Source organism: Heliconius melpomene, chromosome 21 (assembly GCF_056956725.1).
Source record: "Heliconius melpomene rosina isolate 202511_hmr_F chromosome 21, ASM5695672v1, whole genome shotgun sequence".
NCBI lineage: Eukaryota > Metazoa > Arthropoda > Insecta > Lepidoptera > Nymphalidae > Heliconius > Heliconius melpomene.
Window position 1 is genome coordinate 14,451,384 of NC_140409.1, and position 24,394 is coordinate 14,475,777.

The following is a 24,394-nucleotide window of genomic DNA, read 5'->3' on the forward strand; positions in this document are numbered from 1 at the left end:
ATCAGGAAAAGTACCGGATTCTACACAATTGTTAAAAATTAAAGTAAGGTAAGGAGCAATATTAGGTATAATTGAATTAAAAACTTTAACAGACATGCCCCATAAGTCACCAGTTTTCTTTAAATTAAGGCTTTTAAAAGTTTTGACAATTTCATCTGGTGACACATTCTTAAACACAAAATTTTGTCTACAACTATTTACATGGGTTCTTAGTATTAATTCTGCTTCCGAAGGAGATGATGGCAGTGAACGTGTTACTTCAGTAGATATATTAGAAAAAATAATTTGAAAAGTATTTGCCACTTCTAAATCTGAATTTAAGATTATATTATTAACTTTTAATTTAATAGGTTCACTGACAGCTCTAAATCTCCCAGTTACAGTAGTGGTAGCATCCCATGTAGCTTTAATTTTATTATTAGACTTCAAAATTTTTGCTCTTATATACAGAGACTTCGCCTGAACACAAACTTTTTTAAATATTTTTGAAAAATTTCTAACTTTTAACAAGAACTCCGGATCTTGATTCCATTGCCTCATATTATATAATTCGTATAGTTTGTTTCTGCTTCGGTATACGAGGTGTGTTCAAAAAGTAAGGTGACTTTGTATTTTTAAGAAAAAATATTTATTTATTTATCAATATTTATGTTGTCCCCTTCAAAGTAATCCCCCTCAGATACAATACACTTATGCCAACGGTTTTTCCAATCGTCAAAGCACTTCTCATAAGCACTTTTCGGTATAACCTTGAGAGCTCAAGCGATGCAGTCTTTATCTCTTCAATCGTTGCAAATCTCCGTCCTTTCATAGGTTTCGATATCATAACCATATACCCATGATTCGTCACCAGTTATGACCCTTTTGAGTAAATCTGGGTCGTCGTTGACGTCATTCAACAGTTCTTGAGCGATGCTCATGCGACGGTTCTTTTGGTCAAAATTTAGCAATTTCGGAACAAACTTCGCTGACACACGTCTCATGCCCAAAACGTTAGAAAAAATGTCATGGCACGAGCCAAGCGATATACCAACATCCTCAGCAACTTCTCTGATAGTGATTCGACGATTTTCCAGAACAATTTTCTTCATTGCTTGAACGTTTTCATCAGTTGTTGACGTGCTTGGGCGTCCAGAGCGGGGCTCGTCATTGGCATCTTCCCGGCCATCTTGGAAGAGTTTGTACCACTTGTAAACATTTTTTTTACTCAGAACAGTTTCACCGTATGCCACTGTCAACATTTTAAGTGTTTCGGAGCACTTTATTTTATTTTTACACAAAATTTGATGCAAATCGTTTGATCCATATTTTTCGATAGCAAGAAATCGCCGAGCACGTAAAACACTTATAATCTTTACGCCTCTCCCAACCAAACAAAAAATGCTATACACTTGAAACTTGGTACAGATGTTCGGGAAGAGTGTACCAACATAACAAAATAAAAAAATCGATAACCGAAAGTACGTTGCCCGCCAAATTTGAAAAGTCACCTTACTTTTTGAACACACCTCGTATACCAACAGTTGCCCAGTCGCTAAAAGTTAACTTCGAGTTTTTATATATCTGTTTAACTTTAAAAATGTTATCAAACTCTGTAGTGAGTAAATTAAAAACTTTACAATATAGCTGATTCGGATTTAATCCGGTTATTTCTAAGTTTGCAATTTTTTCACTCACTTTATTATAAAAAGATTAATTTTATTTTCAGTAATTGGTCTAATTGATATTTGTTTACGTTCTGCGACTGTTTTATCTATTACCGAACATTTGACCACAATGATCCGAGCTAAGATTAGTAATAACTTGTTTTTCTACAGTCTCACAATGACAAAAAACATTAAACAAACAAAACTAAAAACATTAAATAACATTGACTTAGGTTACGACCGAGAGTAACTAAAAATTCACTAAAATGTTTTTTAATTAACGTATATTAACGTGCAATACACATAAGTCGTTAGTACTATAATCTGTATGTTGTAACCATGTTTTTAAACTATCAACACTTACATAATTAACAGAATCAATAAAGGAGGTATCTATAAAATTTTCAATATTCAATATTCGGCCGAATTATTCGGCTATGGCGCCGAATATATTCGGATTGAGTATTTTTATTTACTTGGCTGCACGATACAGTAGTAATGAAATATAAAACGTCTTATGTAAGATTTAAGTTATTATTATAAGTCAAATGAGACCAAAAATATATTGAACGCCCCTCGTAGATCAGAAAGAAACGTACATTTTGTACTATTTATAATTAACTATTGGACCCGGACGCGGCTACGCCCGCTTGAACTATACGAATATTAATTAAATATATTTATGAAATTATTATTATAAATATAAGCCTAAACAATTGAAATAAGCAAAAAAAGAAGTAAAGTAACGAAAGGAAATTCTTAATATAAGAAAAATTGCCTAAAAATTCCGTGCGCGCGTACATAGAGCCCTACTCTAACTAAATATTTTTCTATATTAAATAGAATAATTTTTCGCGAACAATATCAAATAAACTCCCAAATTTTTAAAATTACGATATATTAAGTATATAACATCTGTAAAGATAACTGAAGATAAATATATAATAGAGATAAACATAAACTATCGCGGTATTTTTTAAAACAATATTTAAGGGACAATATTTTTTTTTATGTGTCTTATAAGATTGAGTTAGCGCACGCCATGTTTGCGTTAAGTAAGCTCATTTTGGGTGACGGTTTCTAACAACAAACTTTGCAAATCGTTGCTTAGCAACTTTTGTTATTAACATGGCAGAATAAATTGCATGTGAAATTAATAAGTATTTTAATATATTGGTATATTTCGAAAATATTACAAATATGAGAAAAAAAAGTATCCTATCCTATAAACTTGTCACAATTAAATTAGCGGTTTGGCCCTGATTGCGTAAAAGACAGACAGACAAACAGGGTTACTTTCGAATTTATAATATAGGCATGGATTAATGGTAAATTATGGTGCTGAATCTGAATACCAAGCTTCCGTCCCTTTCCAGTCTGTTGCATTTTTCCTCATATAAGTACCCTGTTTTCGAAAATAGTCGTTCGTTATACACACTATTACCAAGAGTACTTTTTTATGGAAAAAGACATAGAAACAAGCGTGCGGGTCACCTGATAGTAAATGACCACCGGTACCCACAACCTCGTCCGGACCCATGACACCCGAGGAGCTACAGGTGCGTTGCCGGAGATAAAAGGTGAGGTTCCTTTTAAAAAATGTAATATATTGTAGAGGTCCTTCCTTGTTTGTCATGGTTCCAGCTCACAATTTTCTGGAGCAGAAAATCTCATTCGAAATAGAGGGTCCAACAATGTTGATAGGCAGATTCTAGTACATTTGGATAATTTTTTAAATTTCGTGATTTCGGGTGGCGGTGAGGTACGGCCCGCTCGTTATCTAGCCGGCGATGACAGGTAGCTTACATGTTAAAACCTGTTTACGCGACAAAATAACAAAAAAATCGTAAACCGAATAATTCGGCCGAATATTCGGTTCGGTAAAATTTAAACCAAATAGTGTTCGGTATTCGGTTATTCGGTCAAACCACTATTCGGCGCATCTCTAGTTATTATTATTTATTTTTATTAAGTCACATAAGTCGCTCTCAGCACGAATCCACAACGCTTTTTCACCATCACCTTTTTTGACTAGAATTCTCCCATTTGAAACCCATATATATTTAAAGTTCGTGTTCAGCTGTTTTTTAGTACTCCATAGTAAGGCTCGCGTAGACTTAGTCAGGTCTTCATTAATATATATTTTGTTTGTCGCCGATCCGTTTGTAAAACAATTACTATTCAAATCCGACAATTTGCGTCGCTGGGCGAGCCATCTGTCCCTGGAATCTGCCCCAGCCACCTTAAAGCCAACAATGATAGATGCAGGTTTCCTGCCTGCCTGTATCGGTCTAGTACGTCTACCCCATTCTATATCGGCACTACTACCTATTTTAGTAACAATGTCTAGGACATTTTCACCTGGAAGCTGCTCAATATTATGTTTACGAGCTACCTGCTCAGTCTCATGTATTTTTTGTTCAACGGCGATGTTCTGTTTCCAAGTACACGCATTTATTATTCACATTTGCAATAATTTTCTCGAGTTTTTGTATTTTAAGTTTTGATTGCTCGTGCTGCGCAATTAATGCGTCGTATTTATCGGAAAGCAAACTCATGCTTTGTGTAATGGAGTCAAGTTGTATTTTTAACTCAGGAATGGCAGCCACTTTCTTTTGTATATCCTTAAGAATTTTAGTGTTCCCCTGTGAATCCTCCTCTTGCTCGTCTTCCTCTGATTCATCATCTTCACAGTTGTTACAATAAAGCCGATTGATGCCGTTTTTAATATCGGCCGCTAATCCCTTGACGCATCCCCTATGAAAAGTACCCTGGCACGGTCCCTGACACATGAAATGTGATCCTTTTTTAGATAGAACTTTCTTGCATTTTTGACAGTCCATTATTTTATTTATTCAATTTACGAGTAAAAAATAAAATCTCGACAACTTCTAATAGCTGTTATACCACGTTATAGCATGTTATAACCGGTTTTTACGCACGTGCATAATGCTTAAGGCACTGACCGATATGAAATTGAGTTCTATTTAAATAAATAGAACTCAATTTCATATTGTGGATGTTTTAATTTTTGATCTTATTTGGGTGTAGGTATCTATTTCTTTCGACTGTTTCTTTTTCTGACACCGAACTAGCTTGGGTAGGGCGCCGTCAAAAATACCAAACTTGTAACTGCGCCGCGAGATGAAAAAGGTTGGGAACCCCTGCCCTAACTCATGAATGAAGATGATAATTTTAAAAAATACTTGAAAAAAAAAATTTTTTTTTGTACATGTTCAATGAATAAAATAATTGAGGCCAGTCGTGGCACAGGGGCACAGAGTGTGACTGTAAAACCGACTGGTTGTCAGTTCAATCTCCATTCCAAGAGATGAAATATTTATTTAAATTTATATTTTCATTTCTTCGCTCTGGTGTCGAGGCAAAACAGCGACGTTAAGTGCTGCTACTCAACACTCAATGCCTTCAAAATTTGGCAGAAAGTGGGGAATAGAGTGTCTTAACCTTAAGTTCTCTCTGCCTACCCTGTTGTGTGCGTAATACAACGTAAAGCTGACTTGTTTAGTGTATTGGTTTAAAAAATTATTAATAATTGTCAAATTAAGCAAGTCCCTTCAGATAATCGTCTGATTTTGAGATATCACGTCTAGAGCATGAAGATGAACCATATATGTCTTAATCTGACGCGCTCGAGTATTTCTTGCATTTTCAAATAACGATTACGAGCTTGCGTCACATCCAAATCGATAGATTATTACATAAGAGCTTTTTTTTAGGTTTACTTAACACCCCCATAGAAAATCTGACGCCCTCGACAATATTTTTTTTTGTCATTTTTAACTCTTACGTACGACCACCTCCATCGTGGTAACTGTCAGATTAACATGTTTTACTTATAACATTCTATTTTAGTATACCTTTACAAGTTATACAATAAGTTAAGGCAATCTTTTAACATTTCTCTGTCTCTGTAAGTTCTCTGTATTTGGCATATGGAGAAAAAAAACAATAAACTACAATATTCATTATTTATTTTATTAATTAACTCCCGCCCCATTATATCTACGTATATAAAACTCTTCCGTTACTGAATGACTGACAGAGTGTGGAGGAGAAGCAAGAGAGAATTGTACGAGAGGACGGGAGACGCACGTACACTCTGGCCGCTTCATTAAAGTATACATAATATATTTAATAATTATTCTGATAATAATTTGTGGCGCTTATGTTACATACAATGACAATTTATATATTACATGAAATGGCACACTTAGTACTAGGTTCTAACGCTCGTGCTCCCCACCAGCTCCGTGCATGCAACCGGTGTCAATGTCACGTTTGTCATATATTTCATTAGTTAATCTATACAATAATAATAATAATATTCAAGTAATTATTTACATTATACATGGCAAACGATAGTTTGGTCTACTATTACGTACACTCGGGTAAAGTGGGCATAAACTTTGAGCTTCAATCACCCTCGTCTGAACGTATACTATCATATAAGGTATTAACTAATCTATATAGTGTTTTACTAAAGTAAGTCAAGTCCTTTATCCTACCTATAGCGTACTTTGGAGTGGACTCTGGAATGTACAGGCAAGATAAATGAACGTTAGAGCTACTGGTTTATTTTGGCAAGTTCTGCCGTTCTGCGAACCAGTCACGATGCGAGCCTTGCGAAGGTTCACTTGAGGGCTAAATCAAAGCATACTTACACATACATAGTACAGCGCGATTGTTAAACATCTGGAGATAAAACGTCTATAACCGAAATATATTTAAATCAGCCGAATGTGTCGCGCCCGGCGTCTCGGGACCTGTCGGGATACCGAGCGTCTGTGAAGGAATATTCTGCTCTGACATGAGATATTCCGGGTTATCGACGCATCTCTTTGATGCCATGTATCCGGTGTAACAAAGGTCCTTAGGATCTTGCCCCTCGGTGCTTTCGCCTATGAGGTCCATATAGGCCGAGACGTCATGAGTATGCTGAGGCGAGGGCATAAGATAGTCGTCTTCGTCGAGTGGCAAATTTAATTTTAAATTTCCTACGTGCGCCTCCTTTGCCTTAGACATATTTACATCTAAGCAATCCGGTCTCATTCTCATAGGGTCGCTGCAATATCTTGAGCTTGAACTCTCCGATGCGCTGACGCCGTGGTTATAATAATGGCGTAGTTCTACGGCTTCTTGGTTACCAGAGTTGTTGTATCTTAATAGGTCACGATCCCAAGATCCTGATCTATTTGAATTGTCTATGATAATGCCTTCCTGGCCGGTAGTGTTATTTGTCCACGTTGCGCAGGCCTTGATGGCCTATGGTTCGGCCCCAACGGTACATGTAGTGTTAGTAGTGGCAGTTCCAGCATTGGACTTAAACTTTGGCTGCAAGTACTCGTCTGCTTCTACTAGCGGCTCGGGGCCATCCATAGCCGAGGAAAATCATTTGGTTCGTCATACAAACAGCAAGAAGCTGTAGTAAATTGGGATGTTCAACGCTCTCCATTATGTAGGCCTCTTCCAAAAAATCTTTGTGCTAGCTCCAGGTCCTTCTTTTAATACAAAAGTATTAGTATAGTATAGCCACAGGAATTTTTACATTTTCACCTTCAGGAACCCAAACTCCTTTATAAACCTTGCCAAAAGCCCCAAAGCCGAGCATACCCCCTCTTCCAAGCTCTACTTCTTTAACAATTCTTAATTTTGCTAAATTAGGTTTAACATTAGTCGGTCGTAAAGGTTCGTTATCTTCACAGCCAGAGTAAGTACCATAGTCATTTTTACAGCTTCTTTTTTAGCTTTAGCCTTTTGTCTACAAGTGTAACCAATAATTATCAATATAATCAGAAGTGTTGAAGCTAAGACTAAAATAATTACTAGAACTGTTGGTATCTTTGCTGTGGCCATATTAGGGTGACCGCTGGTTGTGGCAGAACCGAATGGTTCACCGATAGAATTTTGTAGTAATTCATCATAATATATTTTATGTGGAGCTTCCTTCGGGCAATCTGGGGTACAATTAAATTTTTTTGAGTCTCCAATGAAAACTTTAAAATTTTGACATTTTAAGCAATCTGTTGACGACGGACCCATGCATCCTTTACATTCCGTTCCGTCCGTACAATTTTATGTGTGAAATGATCCAAAGGACATTCGTCTTCACATTGATCCCCACGTTTGAAACCATTGCACACTTGGCATACTTGTGAATGTATGCCGTAGCCACTGCATTGATAGCAAAGTGGGTGACATTTACGGCATGCAATTTTTATTTTATCCTCAAGATCCTTAACGTTACCGACCCATTCATTATAAAAACCGTCAGGGCATTGTTCTTCTTCTTGTAAGCAACTTTCAATTGTGGCATCTTCGCTCAAAACAGCCTTCTTGCACTGATTGCAGCCGCCTTTTCTAACTGAATTCGCTGGGCCAGTGCATCCCTCTAAACAGTTCTCGTGGCAAGGTTGACAAGTACCGTTTTCTGCGGCGTACCTGGACTCGGGACATTCAGCAACGCAGTATGGGCCGTCGCGGACATGCTTACATTTTGTACAATTAGCTCGGGTTGGACCCGTACATTCGGCCAAACATTCCGGGTGGCACTGTTCACAAGTTTTTGAGCCAGCCTTGTATAGTCTGAAATAGATTTAATTATTTTTGTTAACTCATGTTTTTTTGAATCACTTGTTTGTGGTCTTTAGATTTGACAAGTTTGTTCCAAGCAATGTGTTTAGCAAAACATAAATGTCGGTTTTCCATAATTGCTATTGCACCTGAATTGACTCGTTTAAGCGACTTCAATCCCAATGCAAATAAATTTTCGACTACTTGACGACCTCCAATCACTTCCAGGTTTCGAAAGTATGAGAGACTGGTGAAGTTGGGATGGTGTGCTTGAACATTTAAATATCCGGTCACTTGTCTTACTGTGCTAAAAACTTCTAATGCATCAGGTTCCATTTTAGGATAGCGTTCACCGAAGGAATAATCTGGATTAACATGTTGAAATCCAGTGAATGTCATTTCCAATATCTCTATCGAACCATCTATAATGGTACAATCTCTGAAGCTGTCTATATTTCCGGAGTGGATAGGTTTTTCAGCGCGACATATTTTTGGACAAGTCACGTTGCAAGGAATACATTCTCCGTTGACCGCTGTTTTGTTGGGTGGACAACTTCTTACACACGCACCATTATCTTTCAGTAAGTGTTCTGGGCAGTTTCTCACGCACGTCGCACCATACGCATATTTTCCACTCGGGTTCGGTTCCCAGGAGTATGTGGTTGGATTGTACTTTTGCATTGGAGGACATTCTTGAGAACATGTGCTCTCGTCGTAAAAGTTGCGACACGCAATGCACTGACTCGGTAAAGGTCCAGTGCATCCTCTTGCACTGAAAGTATTGCAGCAGTCCCTCGGGTTAGGTCCAAAAGCCGTTATTTAGGGCCAACAGCCGGCCTCGCAAGACGGATGGCACGGAGGACATTCTCTTTCAGGTGCAGTAAACGTATACACGAATACATAACTGGTATTTATGCCCGTTATTATTTCATCCCAATTTATAGTTTTCATTTGACATAAATTGTAATTATTGTATATGCCCACGCTGCCTCGTAGAACGTCGCATAGAGCTGGTAGTTCAAGCGTGAAAGCCGAAGTCTTTACCAAAAGCGCAAATTCTTCTTCCCGGACGTTCAATTTGAAAAGAGTTCTGCATCTTATAATTTGTAATTGAGGCAAAATAATTTGGTTCACTTTGACGTAAGAGATAAGGACGTATCCTGTCACTTCTCTGATGTGCTGCAGGAAAGAAAGATCCATAGTTTCATTTTGAAGCCACGTCAACTCGCAAGTTACCGTCGACGTACGTGCAGTTTGTGAAGCGGTCCCGCAGATTCCTGTAGCGTGTGTCCTTGTTTGATGGCTCGAGGCCATCCATAGCCGAGGAAAATGTTCTTATTAATTCTTTTTCATCCTGAAATTGAAATAAACACACGTTAAAATAAACACACACAATGATAATTAGCTTTGTCTTCTATGGATTTCTAACAATATTATCTGAAATCATATTGCTTCATGCATGCATGCATTTTTGTTACATAAAAGACTTGAATATAATGATTATATAGAATGAAAATATCATAAAACGACATATTCTATAGATGACTTAAAAAAAAAAGTGTATAGAGCATTTTTTTTACTCTTAACATTCGTTTTGTTGTATTTCGAAAAACAAACACTTTAAGTCCCTGCAGTTTAATTAAAACAACAAAAAAATACCTGAGTAGAATAGGATGGTAATCGCATGAACTTGTCTCCAGGAATGACCAAGTAACGTCCAGGGTCACGGGCCATTTCTGCAAATGTATCAGCCAATTATTTGAATGTACGACGACTTTCTGCGTCTAGCATCCAACATGAAACCATAACACAATAAATGTCCAAAGTGCGGACACTCGGCTGCGGTAGTTTTAATCCATTTTCAATAAGCTCTGGCACGTTTCTCGCAGAAATCTCTGCATAAGGTCTTGCGCCATAGCTTAATATTTCCCAAATAGTTACTCCAAAAGCCCATACGTCACTCTTATGCGTAAATATTCTGTGTTGAACACATTCTAATGCCAACCATTTAATAGGCATTTTCCCACCGGATGCTTTATACTCATCTTCATTGATATTTAACAATTTGGCAAGGCCAAAGTCTGTGATCTTTACACAATTTGGCGTTTGAACTAATACATTACGATCCGCCAAGTCCCTGTGCACCAAGCGTTGATCTTCTAGATATGCCATTCCACGAGCTATTTGAGTACACCAATTTAGAAAAGCCTTAGAGTCTATTTTTTCTTTGTGAGTTCTCACATAATCTAATAAACATCCCAGTGGCATCAATTGCGTTATTAACATCATTTGGTTCGTCATACAAACAGCAAGAAGCTGTAGTAAATTGGGATGTTCAACGCTAGCCATTATGTAGGCCTCTTCCAAAAAATCTTTACTTGTGCTAGCTCCAGGTCTTTCTTTTAATACTTTTATAGCCACAGGAATTTTTACATTTTCACCTTCAGGAACCCAAACTCCTTTATAAACCTTGCCAAAAGCCCCAAAGCCGAGCATACCCCCTCTTCCAAGCTCTACTTCTTTAACAATTCTTAATTTTGCTAAATTAGGTTTAACATTAGTCGGTCGTAAAGGTTCGTTATCTTCACAGCCAATAAGTACCATAGTCATTTTTACAGCTTCTTTTTTAGCTTTAGCCTTTTGTCTACAAGTGTAACCAATAATTATCAATATAATCAGAAGTATTGAAGCTAAGACTAAAATAATTACTAGAACTGTTGGTATCTTTACTGTGGCCATATTAGGGTGAGCGCTGGTTGTGGCAGAACCGAATGGTTCACCAATAGAATTTTGTAGTAATTCATCATAATATATTTTATGTGGAGCTTCCTTCGGGCAATCTGGGGTATAATTAATTTTTTTTGAGTCTCCAATGAAAACTTTAAAATTTTGACATTTTAAGCAATCTGTTGACGACGGACCCATGCATCCTTTACATTCCGTTCCGTCCGTACAATTTTATGTGTGAAATGATCCAAAGGACATTCGTCTTCACATTGATCCCCACGTTTGAAACCATTGCACACTTGGCATACTTGTGAATGTATGCCGTAGCCACTGCATTGATAGCAAAGTGGGTGACATTTACGGCATGCAATTTTTATTTTATCCTCAAGATCCTTAACGTTACCGACCCATTCATTATAAAAACCGTCAGGGCATTGTTCTTCTTCTTGTAAGCAACTTTCAATTGTGGCATCTTCGCTCAAAACAGCCTTCTTGCACTGATTGCAGCCGCCTTTTCTAACTGAATTCGCTGGGCCAGTGCATCCCTCTAAACAGTTCTCGTGGCAAGGTTGACAAGTACCGTTTTCTGCGGCGTACCTGGACTCGGGACATTCAGCAACGCAGTATGGGCCGTCGCGGACATGCTTACATTTTGTACAATTAGCTCGGGTTGGACCCGTACATTCGGCCAAACATTCAGGGTGGCACTGTTCACAAGTTTTTGAGCCAGCCTTGTATAGTCTGAAATAGATTTAATTATTTTTGTTAACTCATGTTTTTTTGAATCACTTGTTTGTGGTCTTTAGATTTGACAAGTTTGTTCCAAGCAATGTGTTTAGCAAAACATAAATGTCGGTTTTCCATAATTGCTATTGCACCTGAATTGACTCGTTTAAGCGACTTCAATCCCAATGCAAATAAACTTTCGACTACTTGACGACCTCCAATCACTTCCAGGTTTCGAAAGTATGAGAGACTGGTGAAGTTGGGATGGTGTGCTTGAACATTTAAATATCCGGTCACTTGTCTTACTGTGCTAAAAACTTCTAATGCATCAGGTTCCATTTTAGGATAGCGTTCACCGAAGGAATAATCTGGATTAACATGTTGAAATCCAGTGAATGTCATTTCCAATATCTCTATCGAACCATCTATAATGGTACAATCTCTGAAGCTGTCTATATTTCCGGAGTGGATAGGTTTTTCAGCGCGACATATTTTTGGACAAGTCACGTTGCAAGGAATACATTCTCCGTTGACCGCTGTTTTGTTGGGTGGACAACTTCTTACACACGCACCATTATCTTTCAGTAAGTGTTCTGGGCAGTTTCTCACGCACGTCGCACCATACGCATGTTTTCCACTCGGGTTCGGTTTCCAGGAGTATGTGGTTAGATTGTACTTTTGCATTGGAGGACATTCTTGAGAACATGTGCTCTCGTCTCGACTCGTCAGTAAACGTATACACGAATACATAAGTGGCATTTATGCCCGTTATTATTTCATCCCAATTTATAGTTTTCATTTGACATAAATTGTAATTGTTGTATATGCCCACGCTGCCTCGTAGAACGTCGCATAGAGCTGGTAGTTCAAGCGTGAAAGCCGAAGTCTTTACCAAAAGCGCAAATTCTTCTTCCCGGACGTTCAATTTGAAAAGAGTTCTGCATCTTATAATTTGTAATTGAGGCAAAAAAAATTGGGTTCACTTTGACGTAAGAGATAAGGACGTATCCTGTCACTTCGCTGATGTGCTGCAGGAAAGAAAGATCCATAGTTTCATTTTGAAGCCACGTCAACTCGCAAGTTACCGTCGACGTACGTGCAGTTTGTGAAGCGGTCCCGCAGATTCCTGTAGCGTGTGTCCTTGTTTGATGGCTCGAGGCCATCCATAGCCGAGGAAAATGTTCTTATTAATTCTTTTTCATCCTGAAATTGAAATAAACACACGTTAAAATAAACACACACAATGATAATTAGCTTTGTCTTCTATGGATTTCTAAAAATATTATCTGAAATCATATTGCTTCATGCATGCATGCATTTATGTTACATAAAAGACTTGAATATAATGATTATACTCGTATAGAATGAAAATATCATAAAACGACATATTCTATAGATGACTTCAAAAAAAAAAGTGTATAGAGCATTTTTTTTACTCTTAACATTCGTTTTGTTGTATTTCGAAAAACAAACACTTTAAGTCCCTGCAGTTTAATTAAAACAACAAAAAAATACCTGAGTAGAATAGGATGGTAATCGCATGAACTTGTCTCCAGGAATGACCAAGTAACGTCCAGGGTCACGGGCCATTTCTGCAAATGTATCAGCCAATTATTTGAATGTACGACGACTTTCTGCGTCTAGCATCCAACATGAAACCATAACACAATAAATGTCCAAAGTGCAGACACTCGGCTGCGGTAGTTTTTATCCATTTTCAATAAGCTCTGGCACGTTTCTCGCAGAAATCTCTGCATAAGGTCTTGCGCCATAGCTTAATATTTCCCAAATAGTTACTCCAAAAGCCCATACGTCACTCTTATGTGTAAATATTCTGTGTTGAACACATTCTAATGCCAACCATTTAATAGGCATTTTCCCACCGGCTGCTTTATACTCATCTTCATTGATATTTAACAATTTGGCAAGGCCAAAGTCTGTGATCTTTACACAATTTGGCGTTTGAACTAATACATTACGATCCGCCAAGTCCCTGTGCGCCAAGCGTTGATCTTCTAGATATGCCATTCCACGAGCTATTTGAGTACACCAATTTAGAAAAGCCTTAGAGCCTATTTTGTCTTTGTGAGTTCTCACATAATCTAATAAACATCCCAGTGGCATCAATTGCGTTATTAACATCATTTGGTTCGTCATACAAACAGCAAGAAGCTGTAGTAAATTGGGATGTTCAACGCTAGCCATTATGTAGGCCTCTTCCAAAAAATCTATACTTGTGCTAGCTCCAGGTCTTTCTTTTAATACTTTTATAGCCACAGGAATTTTTACATTTTCACCTTCAGGAACCCAAACTCCTTTATAAACCTTGCCAAAAGCCCCAAAGCCGAGCATACCCCCTCTTCCAAGCTCTACTTCTTTAACAATTCTTAATTTTGCTAAATTAGGTTTAACATTAGTCGGTCGTAAAGGTTCGTTATCTTCACAGCCAGTAAGTACCATAGTCATTTTTACAGCTTCTTTTTTAGCTTTAGCCTTTTGTCTACAAGTGTAACCAATAATTATCAATATAATCAGAAGTGTTGAAGCTAAGACTAAAATAATTACTAGAACTGTTGGTATCTTTGCTGTGGCCATATTAGGGTGACCGCTGGTTGTGGCAGAACCGAATGGTTCACCGATAGAATTTTGTAGTAATTTATCATAATATATTTTATGTGGAGCTTCCTTCGGGCAATCTGGGGTACAATTAAATTTTTTTGGGTCTCCAATGAAAACTTTAAAATTTTGACATTTTAAACAATCTGTTGACGACGGACTCATGCATCCTTTACATTCCGTTTTCTGCGGCGTACCTGGATTTGGGACATTCAGCAACACAGTATGGGCCGTCGCGGACATGCTTACATTTTGTACAATTAGCTCGGGTTGAACCCGTACATTCGTCCAAACATTCAGGGTGGCACTGTTCACAAGTTTTTGAGCCGGCCTTGTATAGTCTGAAATAGATTTAATTATTTTTGTTAACTCATGTTTTTTTGAATCACTTGTTTGTGGTCTTTAGATTTGACAAGTTTGTTCCAAGCAATGTGTTCAGCAAAACATAAATGTAGGTTTTCCATAATTGTTATTGCACCTGAATTGACTCGTTTAAGTGACTTCAATCCCAATGATTTTAAAGATGTTTTAACAATATAAAGGGAAGCAAATAAATTTTCGACTACTTGACGACCTCCAATCTCTTTGTACTTTTGCATTGGAGGACATTCTTGAGAACATGTGCCCTCGTCGTAAAAGTTGCGACACGCTAAGCACTGACTCGGTAAAGGTCCAGTGCATCCTCCTGCACAGAAAGTATTGCAGCAGTCCCTCGGGTTAGGTCCAAAACAGCGGCCTTTGAACTTTTGACAATTATGAGTTCCTTCACCCCAAGAGCCGGCCTCGCAAGACGGATGGCACGGAGGACATTCTCTTTCAGGCACAGTAAACGTATACACGAATACATAAGTGGCATTTATTCCCGTTATTATTTCATCCCAATTTATAGTTTTCACATGACATAAATTGTAATTGTTGTATATGCCCACGCTGCCTCGTAGAACGTCGCGTAGAGCTGGTAGTTCAAGCGTGAAAGCCGAAGACATCGTTACCAAAAGCGCAAATTCTTCTTCCCGGACGTTCAATTTGAAAAGAGTTCTGCCTCTTATAATTTGTAATTGAGGCAAAATAATTTGGTTCACTTTGACGTAAGAGATAAGGACGTATCCTGTCACTTCTCTGATGTGCTGCAGGAAAGAAAGATCCATAGTTTCATTTTGAAGCCACGTCAACTCCAAGTTACCGTCGACGTACGTGCAGTTTGTGAAGCGATCCCGCAGATTCCTGTAGTGTGTGTCCTTGTTTGACGGGACTGACATTCGGCCATTAGTACCGATGCAAACTGAAAAAGAAATAGTTTATGTCAGTATGCAAAATAATATTTTAATGAAATACCTTCTTTAATATAAAATAATAATAATTTTAATGCTAATGCATTTTGCCTATGAAAAAATTTAAGAACTTAAGTAACAAAATATACTACAGATATTACAAGCGCTAATAAATACAAATTATAACAATGGCGTCTATGGAAGTCAGTCTACTACTTAAATAGTCAAGAAAATATATGATTTTTATATGACACTACATATTATTATATTAAGTCTAATAGAAAATTACGAGCTTGCTTTATTGGAGAGAACTTAGGTCATCCGAAATGAGACCCAGGAGGCAGTGGGGGCGGCGGCGGCGGTCCGCGTGGGTAGTCTGGCTAGCCAGAAGCCAGTTTTCTCTACTACGCTACACGTAACACCTCTATTTGTGAGTGATCCATGGAAACAGCTTAAAGTGCGGTTGACGAGTCGTGGCCGCCTTGAAATACTTTTCTGATGTTCGCGCATTGTTCACTCGGAACCGTACTGTACAATGACGAACACCCTGTTAGTGTTAGACGCAATTGAGGTATAAAACGATCGCAGATCGTCGACGCGGTCGGTCTTTATGGGCATATGATTTATTTTTATAATGCAAATAACTAGCGTAGTTTGTATTTAAATGTTTTATTTTGGAGGCTCATTGCGCTTGTGGAGACTTGACATACAAAGTCATTTTAATGTATGAAAGTCGTCGGGGCGCAGTGGCACACCCATTCCCCTTGGGGGAATTAATTATTTTTCTTCCCTCCCTTTGGTAATGTGACAAAGTCTCTGGTCACGAGTCTTATTACCAGATGCACCAGCAAAGCACAGACGTAACAACTGGTCATAGAAAATTGAAATTTGGCATGAAGCTTGTAAAGATAGTATAAAGGATCACTAAAAGTAGATTTCTCGAAATTCCTATAAAACGGAAAAAAATCTAAAAACACTTTTAAAAAATTGCGGGTGACGACTGGTAATATAATAAAATTCAACTAACTACCTACTTAAAATGATTTCTTTTTCAAATATTTAAAAATCCAGTTGTAAATACTTGAGAGAATAAATTTAATGACACGCCATTTTAGTCGACGGTATCCAAATTAAACAAAGGAGTCAATAGAAAATTTTTACCTGCACTAGGACAAAGGATTTTTGAAGATATTACATTGTATTGTGAAGTATGTCCGCGAGGCTCCGACGACTAGCTCAGGTAAATACTTGTTTGTATCTATTATTCACTTCGCAGAACATCGCAAGCCATCCAAGTCGAGATTAAAAAAGTATAGCTATGTATGAAGTGGGAAGAAGGGCAATATAATCTTTAAAATAATCGCCTTATGTTTACTGAATAATAAATTAATTCCGTCTGACTGTAAGCGCAACTCAAGGGTTTAATTTCCAATCTCAAGGGTTTCAATTCCAGTCCGTCTGTCACCAGACTATATCTCATAAACCACGACAGTTAGGCGTTTGAAATTTTCATAAATGTATTTCTTTTGCCACCTTAACAAGAAATACTAAAAAGCAGAATGATATAAATATTAAAGCTGGCATCCATACAACAACGTTATTTTTTGCCATTTTTAAAGGTATTGGTAAGAACTAACGGCCTCCATACTATTTACACGATTTCATTTAAAGAGCCCATCCAAGTTATAGTAAATGCATTATACTAAGAGAGTGTTTGTTTACAGTCGTTCCGGAGGTGCCGGGACTCCGCACTCTGCACGCTCGCTCTTACACAGTGCTTCCGGAATCACGTCATTCCGGAAAATTCATGAAGCCATGTTCACCACAATGACCACAGTGACACAGTTACAATTTAGAGGTAGATAAAAAAAAACATTTAGTTTCCATTGCCTTTTACGAGAATACGAGGCGCTGGTGTTTTTTAAGGTTTCACTGAGCGGCAATAACGTGCCCACGCGCTTGATCTTATACTTGTATGTTTGGTAGAGTCGCATCGACGACGGAGAAGCGATTGTTACGGAAATTATAGTTTTATGGAACGGAAAAGACCACTCGAGACGGTTCTCTTCGCTTCCAAATCACTACACAGTATTAATTTTAGACATAAATCCGAATCACACTTGGTCACACTAGACTGTAGGCTGTTTGGGCGTAGGGTGTAGGGCAAACTTACTCTTTCCCTTGACGAATTCGGAGTGTTTGTGCCTCGCGGGCACGAGGTGGTGTATGCGTGAGGGGCGCGCGGCGGCGGCGGGGGCTGCGACCGCCAGCCAACAAGCGCACAAGAACAACACACGAGCAGCCAACATGCTGCGACATCACTCTTCACGGCCACTACCGACCGCGGCAACCTCCCATCGTGTACTGCCGCCGTGCGCCCGCGCCGCTGTACACACACACACGCACACACTACACGCACGCACACTAATACACAGGTCGAGGTTGTAAATATATTCAAAAGTTGTTTTTTTTATATAACCGAATTGTAAAATTTAATTTTAATATTTCGTTTACTTTTATAAAGTTTGTTGTATTTGTTGATTACGTTAGTTTCTTACATGTACTTGTTTATTTTTTTGGTATATTTTAATACAGTAAATAATAAAATTGGTATATTTTAATACGGTAAATTAGACGATTGCTGTTTTTTTTTATATTTATATTAAGATTTTCTTTTATAATAGGAACACTTATGTTATGAAAAATCCTCATATAAACAGTTTAAGAATTATGCTGAAAGCACTGAACTTTTTTTAATATAAGATATTTGAAGAAAACATCAACTTGACGATAAAATTATTTATGGCACAAAAGCAGTTTTACTAAGCCAAATTTAATAAATATAAGTTAGATGCTTGTACAGGTACACAGGTATAGGCAGGTATGCGCGCGCGCCGGGCGGGGGGTATGCGCGCGCCGGGCGGGGGGGTATACTCGTCACTACACACTATTAAATACGCATTGTAGCTCGTGCTATACCGTGCTGGTCCGTGCTGACCCTCTCTTGCTAACCACGAAGGCCTGAGCCTGCTGGTATTGGTATTCTACTTCAGAACTTATTGCGAAGGCTGAATCTATCTAATTAATTTGCCGCGTACTTATGCGCGTATTTACTATTGCTCTCATCTAAATATCTATATCTAAGTATTATTATCATAAATTGTGTGGCGTATCTGTTATATATTTGGTCTTATTTAATTTCTATACAAAAGTGAAATTTTCACTTCCTACTCATAAAGTGATTGTTTTTCTTATATTTATTTAAAATTTTACTTATGTTTATTTAACAATTTTGTTGTATTAAATATATAAAAGAAATTATAATATATTTTAGTTCTCTTCTCTCTTTCGTCTTTTTAGTAAACCTTAACTTAAGAAATACAAGAACCGGTGATACATAAAATAAATTTATTTCAAAGGACATTTCAAAATATGACATACTAGCGGCCCGCTCGAGGTTTCACCCGCGTGAACTATGTTATAATTAATTTCTGTCTCTATGGCTACGTCCTAGTGACGTCTATGCAAAATTTGAGACTCCTAGCATTTGTAGTAACGAAGTTTCATACAAACTTTCGACCCCAAAAACAACCCCTTAGAAGTCGAATATTGCAAATTCCCGTCTTAGCGAGCACCTACGTCCTATAAATAACTCCTATGCAAAATTTGAGATTTCTAGCACATGTAGTTTCTGAGATTTCGTGATGAGTGAGTGACCTTTCGATTTTATATATATAGATAGATATTCTTAATTAGAATTAAATAGTCCTTTCTCAAAACAAGTAGCGGTAGTTTGATATTTAACACGTTGCCTGCCAACCTACGAGTATACTCGTAGTACATGATCTGGGCTGCACCGCCAACTACGAGTATTTTCGTAGTTGATTGTATGCGATTTCTGACGAATTTTAAACCAGTGGCCGTGTAAGGAGGACGGGGTTAAATTCTTTGGCATTTGGAATAAAACATTACTTAAATCAGAAAATTAAGGTTAATAGAAAAAAAATTAGGTACATCACTGTGAAGTCACAAAGGAGTGAAACATTTTAAAACAATTTTCAACGCATAAGGCAGGTTTTTCAGGGCATACCGGGCAATAGTAAACTGTTTCTTTGCGTTTTTTTTCTTTGGTGCAGACACGACACGGCTTCGTCGGTTTTTGTTTTTTTTTGGATAGGTGGTAAACGCTCTAAGTAATGTAATTCTACTTGCTTTTTCTGCTCATGATGACTGTGTTTTATGAATTTCTCGCCTAAAAGATATTTTACAACCTCATCTTTGAACGAAAGAGCATCTAATTTCTTTTCTGGAGGAAGATTGGCTTGTTGGTTGTAGATCATACATGCGTTATGAATGAAAGATTCAAAAATGTGGATCGCTAGTTTTTTGTACCAAAACAATGTCTTTCTAAGAGCTGAGTAGTACGAGAGCATTTGATTTGAAAGATCGATCCCGGACATTCCGTTGTTATAATCTCTAACTACATTAGGTTTTACTGAAACCCTACCGTTTTTATTTGGCACGGGAACCAGAATAGGTTTATGAATATTAGAGATACATAACACCTCTCTCTTATCCTTTCAGTTGCACACGAAAATATTGTTAGTTCTCTTTGTAATCATCTGGCCTTTTATCAGTTTGGTGCTCAACAGAGTTTTAGTTCCTTTGCGATTTTTTCTCAAAGTTATACTCGTAGTTTGGCAATAGCTAATAAAAATCCTATTTTATTGCCATACTACGAGTAAACTTGTAGTTAGAACTAGGATCCACTGCCAACTACGAGTATACACGTACTTACCATTTTGTATGGTGGCAATAGGCATAAAAAAAAAATACTACGAGTATACTCGTATGGCAGTTAACGTGTTAAAGTAATTAGTATTTCTAAAAAGTTATTGCGAATTAGTCTAGACTCGTATGTGAAATTAACATTAACACTAGGTTTCAACGCAGAGACAAGGATCGCGCGCGTTGAACTCTATGAAAGTCCTATCGGGGCGGACGAAGTGAATTACTTATAATAATTCTATGTTCTATGTTCTTGAGCTTTTCAATTACGTTCAATGAATAAAATAATTGAGGCCAGTCGTGGCACAGGGGCACAGAGTGTGACTGTAAAACCGACTGGTTGTCAGTTCAATTTCCATTCCAAGAGATGAAATATTTATTTAAATTTATATTTTCATTTCTTCGCTCTGGTGTCGAGGCAAAACAGCGACGTTAAGTGCTGCTACTCAACACTCAATGCCTTCAAAATTTGGCAGAAAGTGGGGAATAGAGTGTCTTAACCTTAGGTTCTCTCTGCCTACCCTGCTGTGTGCGTAATACAACGTAAAGCTGACTTGTTTATTGTATTGGTTTAAAAAATTATTAATAATTGTCAAATTAAGCAAGTTTAGTAAGCCCTTCAGATAATCGTCTGATTTTGAGATATCACGTCTAGAGCATGAAGATGAACCATATATGTCTTAATCTGACGCGCTCGAGTATTTCAAAATGACGAATTTTTCTTGTATTTTCAAACAACGATTACGAGCTTACGTCACATCCAAATCGTCAGATTATTACATAAGAGCTTTTTTTTAGGTTTACTTAACACCCCCTTAGAAAATCTGACGCCCTCGAGTTAAATTACTCAGGCGAGAAAAAGGCCTTTTAAAAATTATTTATTTAATTTTATAAACAACCTTTCTATTTTAAAGCAAGTTGAAGACAGAGAATCTTTATTAAAATTTTATATAATTCAAAACAGTTAAATCATCAAAATACTAAAACACTATTGTTCGATTCCGCGAGGTGCAAGTGCGGCGTCATCGGTCATCCTTATGTTTATGTAACTTCTCCCTCCTTAAGATGGAAGCTGGTCCTGCAGGTTCCTGAAGCGTCCTCGTTGCTGGTTTTCTCCGGGACTCTGGGAAAATGCTTGTAGATTTTCCAAAAATAACATTTATTATAGTAGTATATAATGATCATAGATCAGCTTGAAACGGCCAGGATAATAGACCAATTTATTTTCTCCTCTTCTTCTAGGGTTTGAATATTAGATGCAAGTTGATGTATATAATTGAGAGGTATATATTCTAAATCCTTCTTTTAGGTAAGAGTACCCTTCGTTACCAAGTATAAGGAACTTGGAATGAGGAATTTCTAGGATGGAAATTAGGAAATGTTCTGTACTATATACTTTCATCATAATAGACACTTTGATTTATTTATTTGAATAGGTTTAATGTTTAAAAAATTAAAAACTACATATATTTTTTATGAATTAATAAATTTCCTTATTATAATTATTACTATCGAAGTACTACCGAAACTAAACCATATATAATACCATGATTAACTCTAGAAATAGTAATAATATATTTTTTTTTATTTTTTTATAAGTAAATCTAACTTATATCCTATTTTTTATTTCTATAAATCTTATGTATCCTTTAAGATGAAGTTTTCTCGCATACAACAAAATAAGTTCTTTAAAATTATTATATATTATTATATATAATACTTATTTGTATATATAGTAATGTTTTTGTATATAGAACTATTATATATAATATTTATTCGTTATTAAGTAAGTGAAAGCAAGGTTAAATGTTTTGTTTTGTTTAAAAATAATAAAATTTAAATCATATAATATAATAAAATTCCATTATATATGGGATCTAGGGTTAATTTGGCTCTTGTGTGGAACACGAGGGACCTGAAACAAGATGAGGCCTTCGTAGCAATTTATAACGAACTCTATTAGAATTAGACTTTGGATGATTTTTTATAATCTCCGTTATATTGTAAGGGTGCAAATTAATTATTTTATACGGACCTTCTGAAATCTGAAATCTGGTATGGCTTTATCTCTGAGCGCCGTCTTAGCTACTTGCTCATAGACTGTTTCACCTACCTTATGTGGTTTTCTTTTGTACTTCCTTAAAGATGATACTATTTTCTTCTTGGTATTATTTACTTTTGTAAATACGTCTTTTACCACTGTCCTAGTATTAGTTAATCGATTGTCTACTCTGTATTTCGAGCTGGGTGTTATTTTAGGGTTAAACTTTGAACTGGGTGTTATTTTAGGGTTAAACTGCCTAACTTGTCTGTCATTATCGTTATATTTAATTAGTAAACCTTTATTTTCGTTATCTGTTTGGGAATGGTTAGTGGACACTAAGTTATTAGGAACAATAGTACTGATACTCGTACTGTCAGGCTCTATGTTGTTGTCGTTATTATTACTAGATACAAGGGGTACCTGCCCTACGTTTTCGTTAGTTTGTGCACCTACGTCTTGAGATATACCGTCAATTAGATTGTGGTCTTTATTATTATTAGAGTTTAGGGTTGATAATGATTCTATATTATTGTTATGAAATAATTCATTCATAGGAAAGGCGTCGGCTTTTGTATTTTGTTTGCCTTTTTTATATATAACATTATACGGTCGTAATTTAAATGTGTTGTTACATATGGTTCGTCCTTCCGTATTGGTATTAATGACTTTGGTTATAAATTTTCCGTTTTTAACATTAATAATAGCAGCAGGGGATGTTAATCCCTTAGACCAAATATAGTGTCGTAGATATAAAATCCTTCAGTACAGTTTGTTTTTAACGTGATAAGTTTTTCACACTTTGGTTCTATTTTTATAAGTTTCTTATTATAGTCGAAATAAATAGGTATGTCGGCTGTCGCTGTATGTAATATTTTATTTTTCAAATTAATATTGCTAGATAATGATTTTAATAAATCTAGACCTATAAGTCCTTTGTATTTAGGATCGAAATCAAAAATAAGAAATTTATGAAGAATATCACTATTAAAGATTGAGGGTAAGGGTAAATTCACTACGTGACTATGCTGTGTTGTCGCATGAGCTGTTTTTATTTCAAATGGTTCATATTCTACACAATTTTGAAAAATAGAATTAAATATAACTTCTGATGAAATAAGGGATCTAGAAGCTGCTGTGTCGATTAAAAACTTACCTTTAAATTCGGGAATTACGATGTAGGGTAAATGATCTTTATCATGATTATTTATTTTTACTATCTCTTTACGTCTGGGTCTATGTCTAACGTAAAATCCTGCTGGTTACTCATTTCGTCATTAATATGTTCATAAGTATCCTGCTCGTCTGGTATATGTATATTATCATAATAATACTCACCTGGGGTGTAGTGTTGAGAGTACTCATTGAGTTGTTGCTCCTGTGGCTCGTCAGTATAGAAGAGTTCCTCCACTGCAAACTGCGGCTTCTCTGGTTTATTTGTTGACCTCATAGTCACATCTGATATTTTTTGAGGTGCATTTATTTGCTGGTGAGGGATGTTACCTCTTTGATTAATAAACGGTATATAATTACCTGGGGGTTGTCGGTTTTTCCAAGATAGCATCGACTGAACCCACTGCTGATGTTGTTCTGGTGTCGAGTTATTTTGTCTAGGGGTAAAGTTTGAATTTATGTGCATAGGGGAATTGTTAAATCTAAATTGTGAATTTGGAAATGGAATAAAGTTTCTATCATTTTCTTTAACCTTTAACTATGGACGTGACTTTTTTATAACACACATATGGACGTCAGGTCTGTCAGACCAGTGTATTTATTGGTCATATTCCGTCTGTTTTTTAAAGGAAGAAGACAGTTTTATGTTTTAGTTTACATGAATAGTCTCAAATCAAACAAAATCAATATAAATAAAATCGCTTTTTATTAAAGTTTACGCATCACCACGATTTAAGTAACTTAAAGTCACAATTTCAGTCTTTGGCCACATGGGATGACTCTTAAGAAAATAATACTATAAAAAAAGGCAGATA

General features: G+C 36.7%; 2 protein-coding genes and 1 pseudogene across 3 annotated transcripts; all 3 read right to left on the reverse strand.

The window, feature by feature from the left end:
* Positions 1–782: 782 nt before the first annotated feature.
* LOC146527386 (protein GVQW3-like) lies at positions 783–1,241 on the reverse strand. The gene has a single exon (XM_085206656.1). The coding sequence runs from the start codon at positions 1,239–1,241 to the stop codon at positions 783–785; it is 459 nt and encodes a 152-aa protein (XP_085062782.1).
* A 4,380-nt stretch (positions 1,242–5,621) lies between these two features.
* LOC146527387 (uncharacterized) lies at positions 5,622–17,955 on the reverse strand (annotated as a pseudogene). Its single transcript, XR_014879336.1, has 4 exons — positions 17,751–17,955; positions 14,928–15,588; positions 9,897–12,396; positions 5,622–9,591 (listed from the first exon to the last, which is right to left on the reverse strand). The product of XR_014879336.1 is annotated as an uncharacterized LOC146527387 (transcript).
* On the reverse strand, positions 12,445–14,685 carry LOC146527388 (epidermal growth factor receptor-like). Its single transcript, XM_085206076.1, has 2 exons — positions 13,206–14,685; positions 12,445–12,893 (listed from the first exon to the last, which is right to left on the reverse strand). The coding sequence occupies exon 1, from the start codon at positions 14,547–14,549 to the stop codon at positions 13,398–13,400; it is 1,152 nt and encodes a 383-aa protein (XP_085062202.1). The 5' UTR covers positions 14,550–14,685; the 3' UTR covers positions 12,445–12,893; positions 13,206–13,397.
* Positions 17,956–24,394: the final 6,439 nt, after the last annotated feature.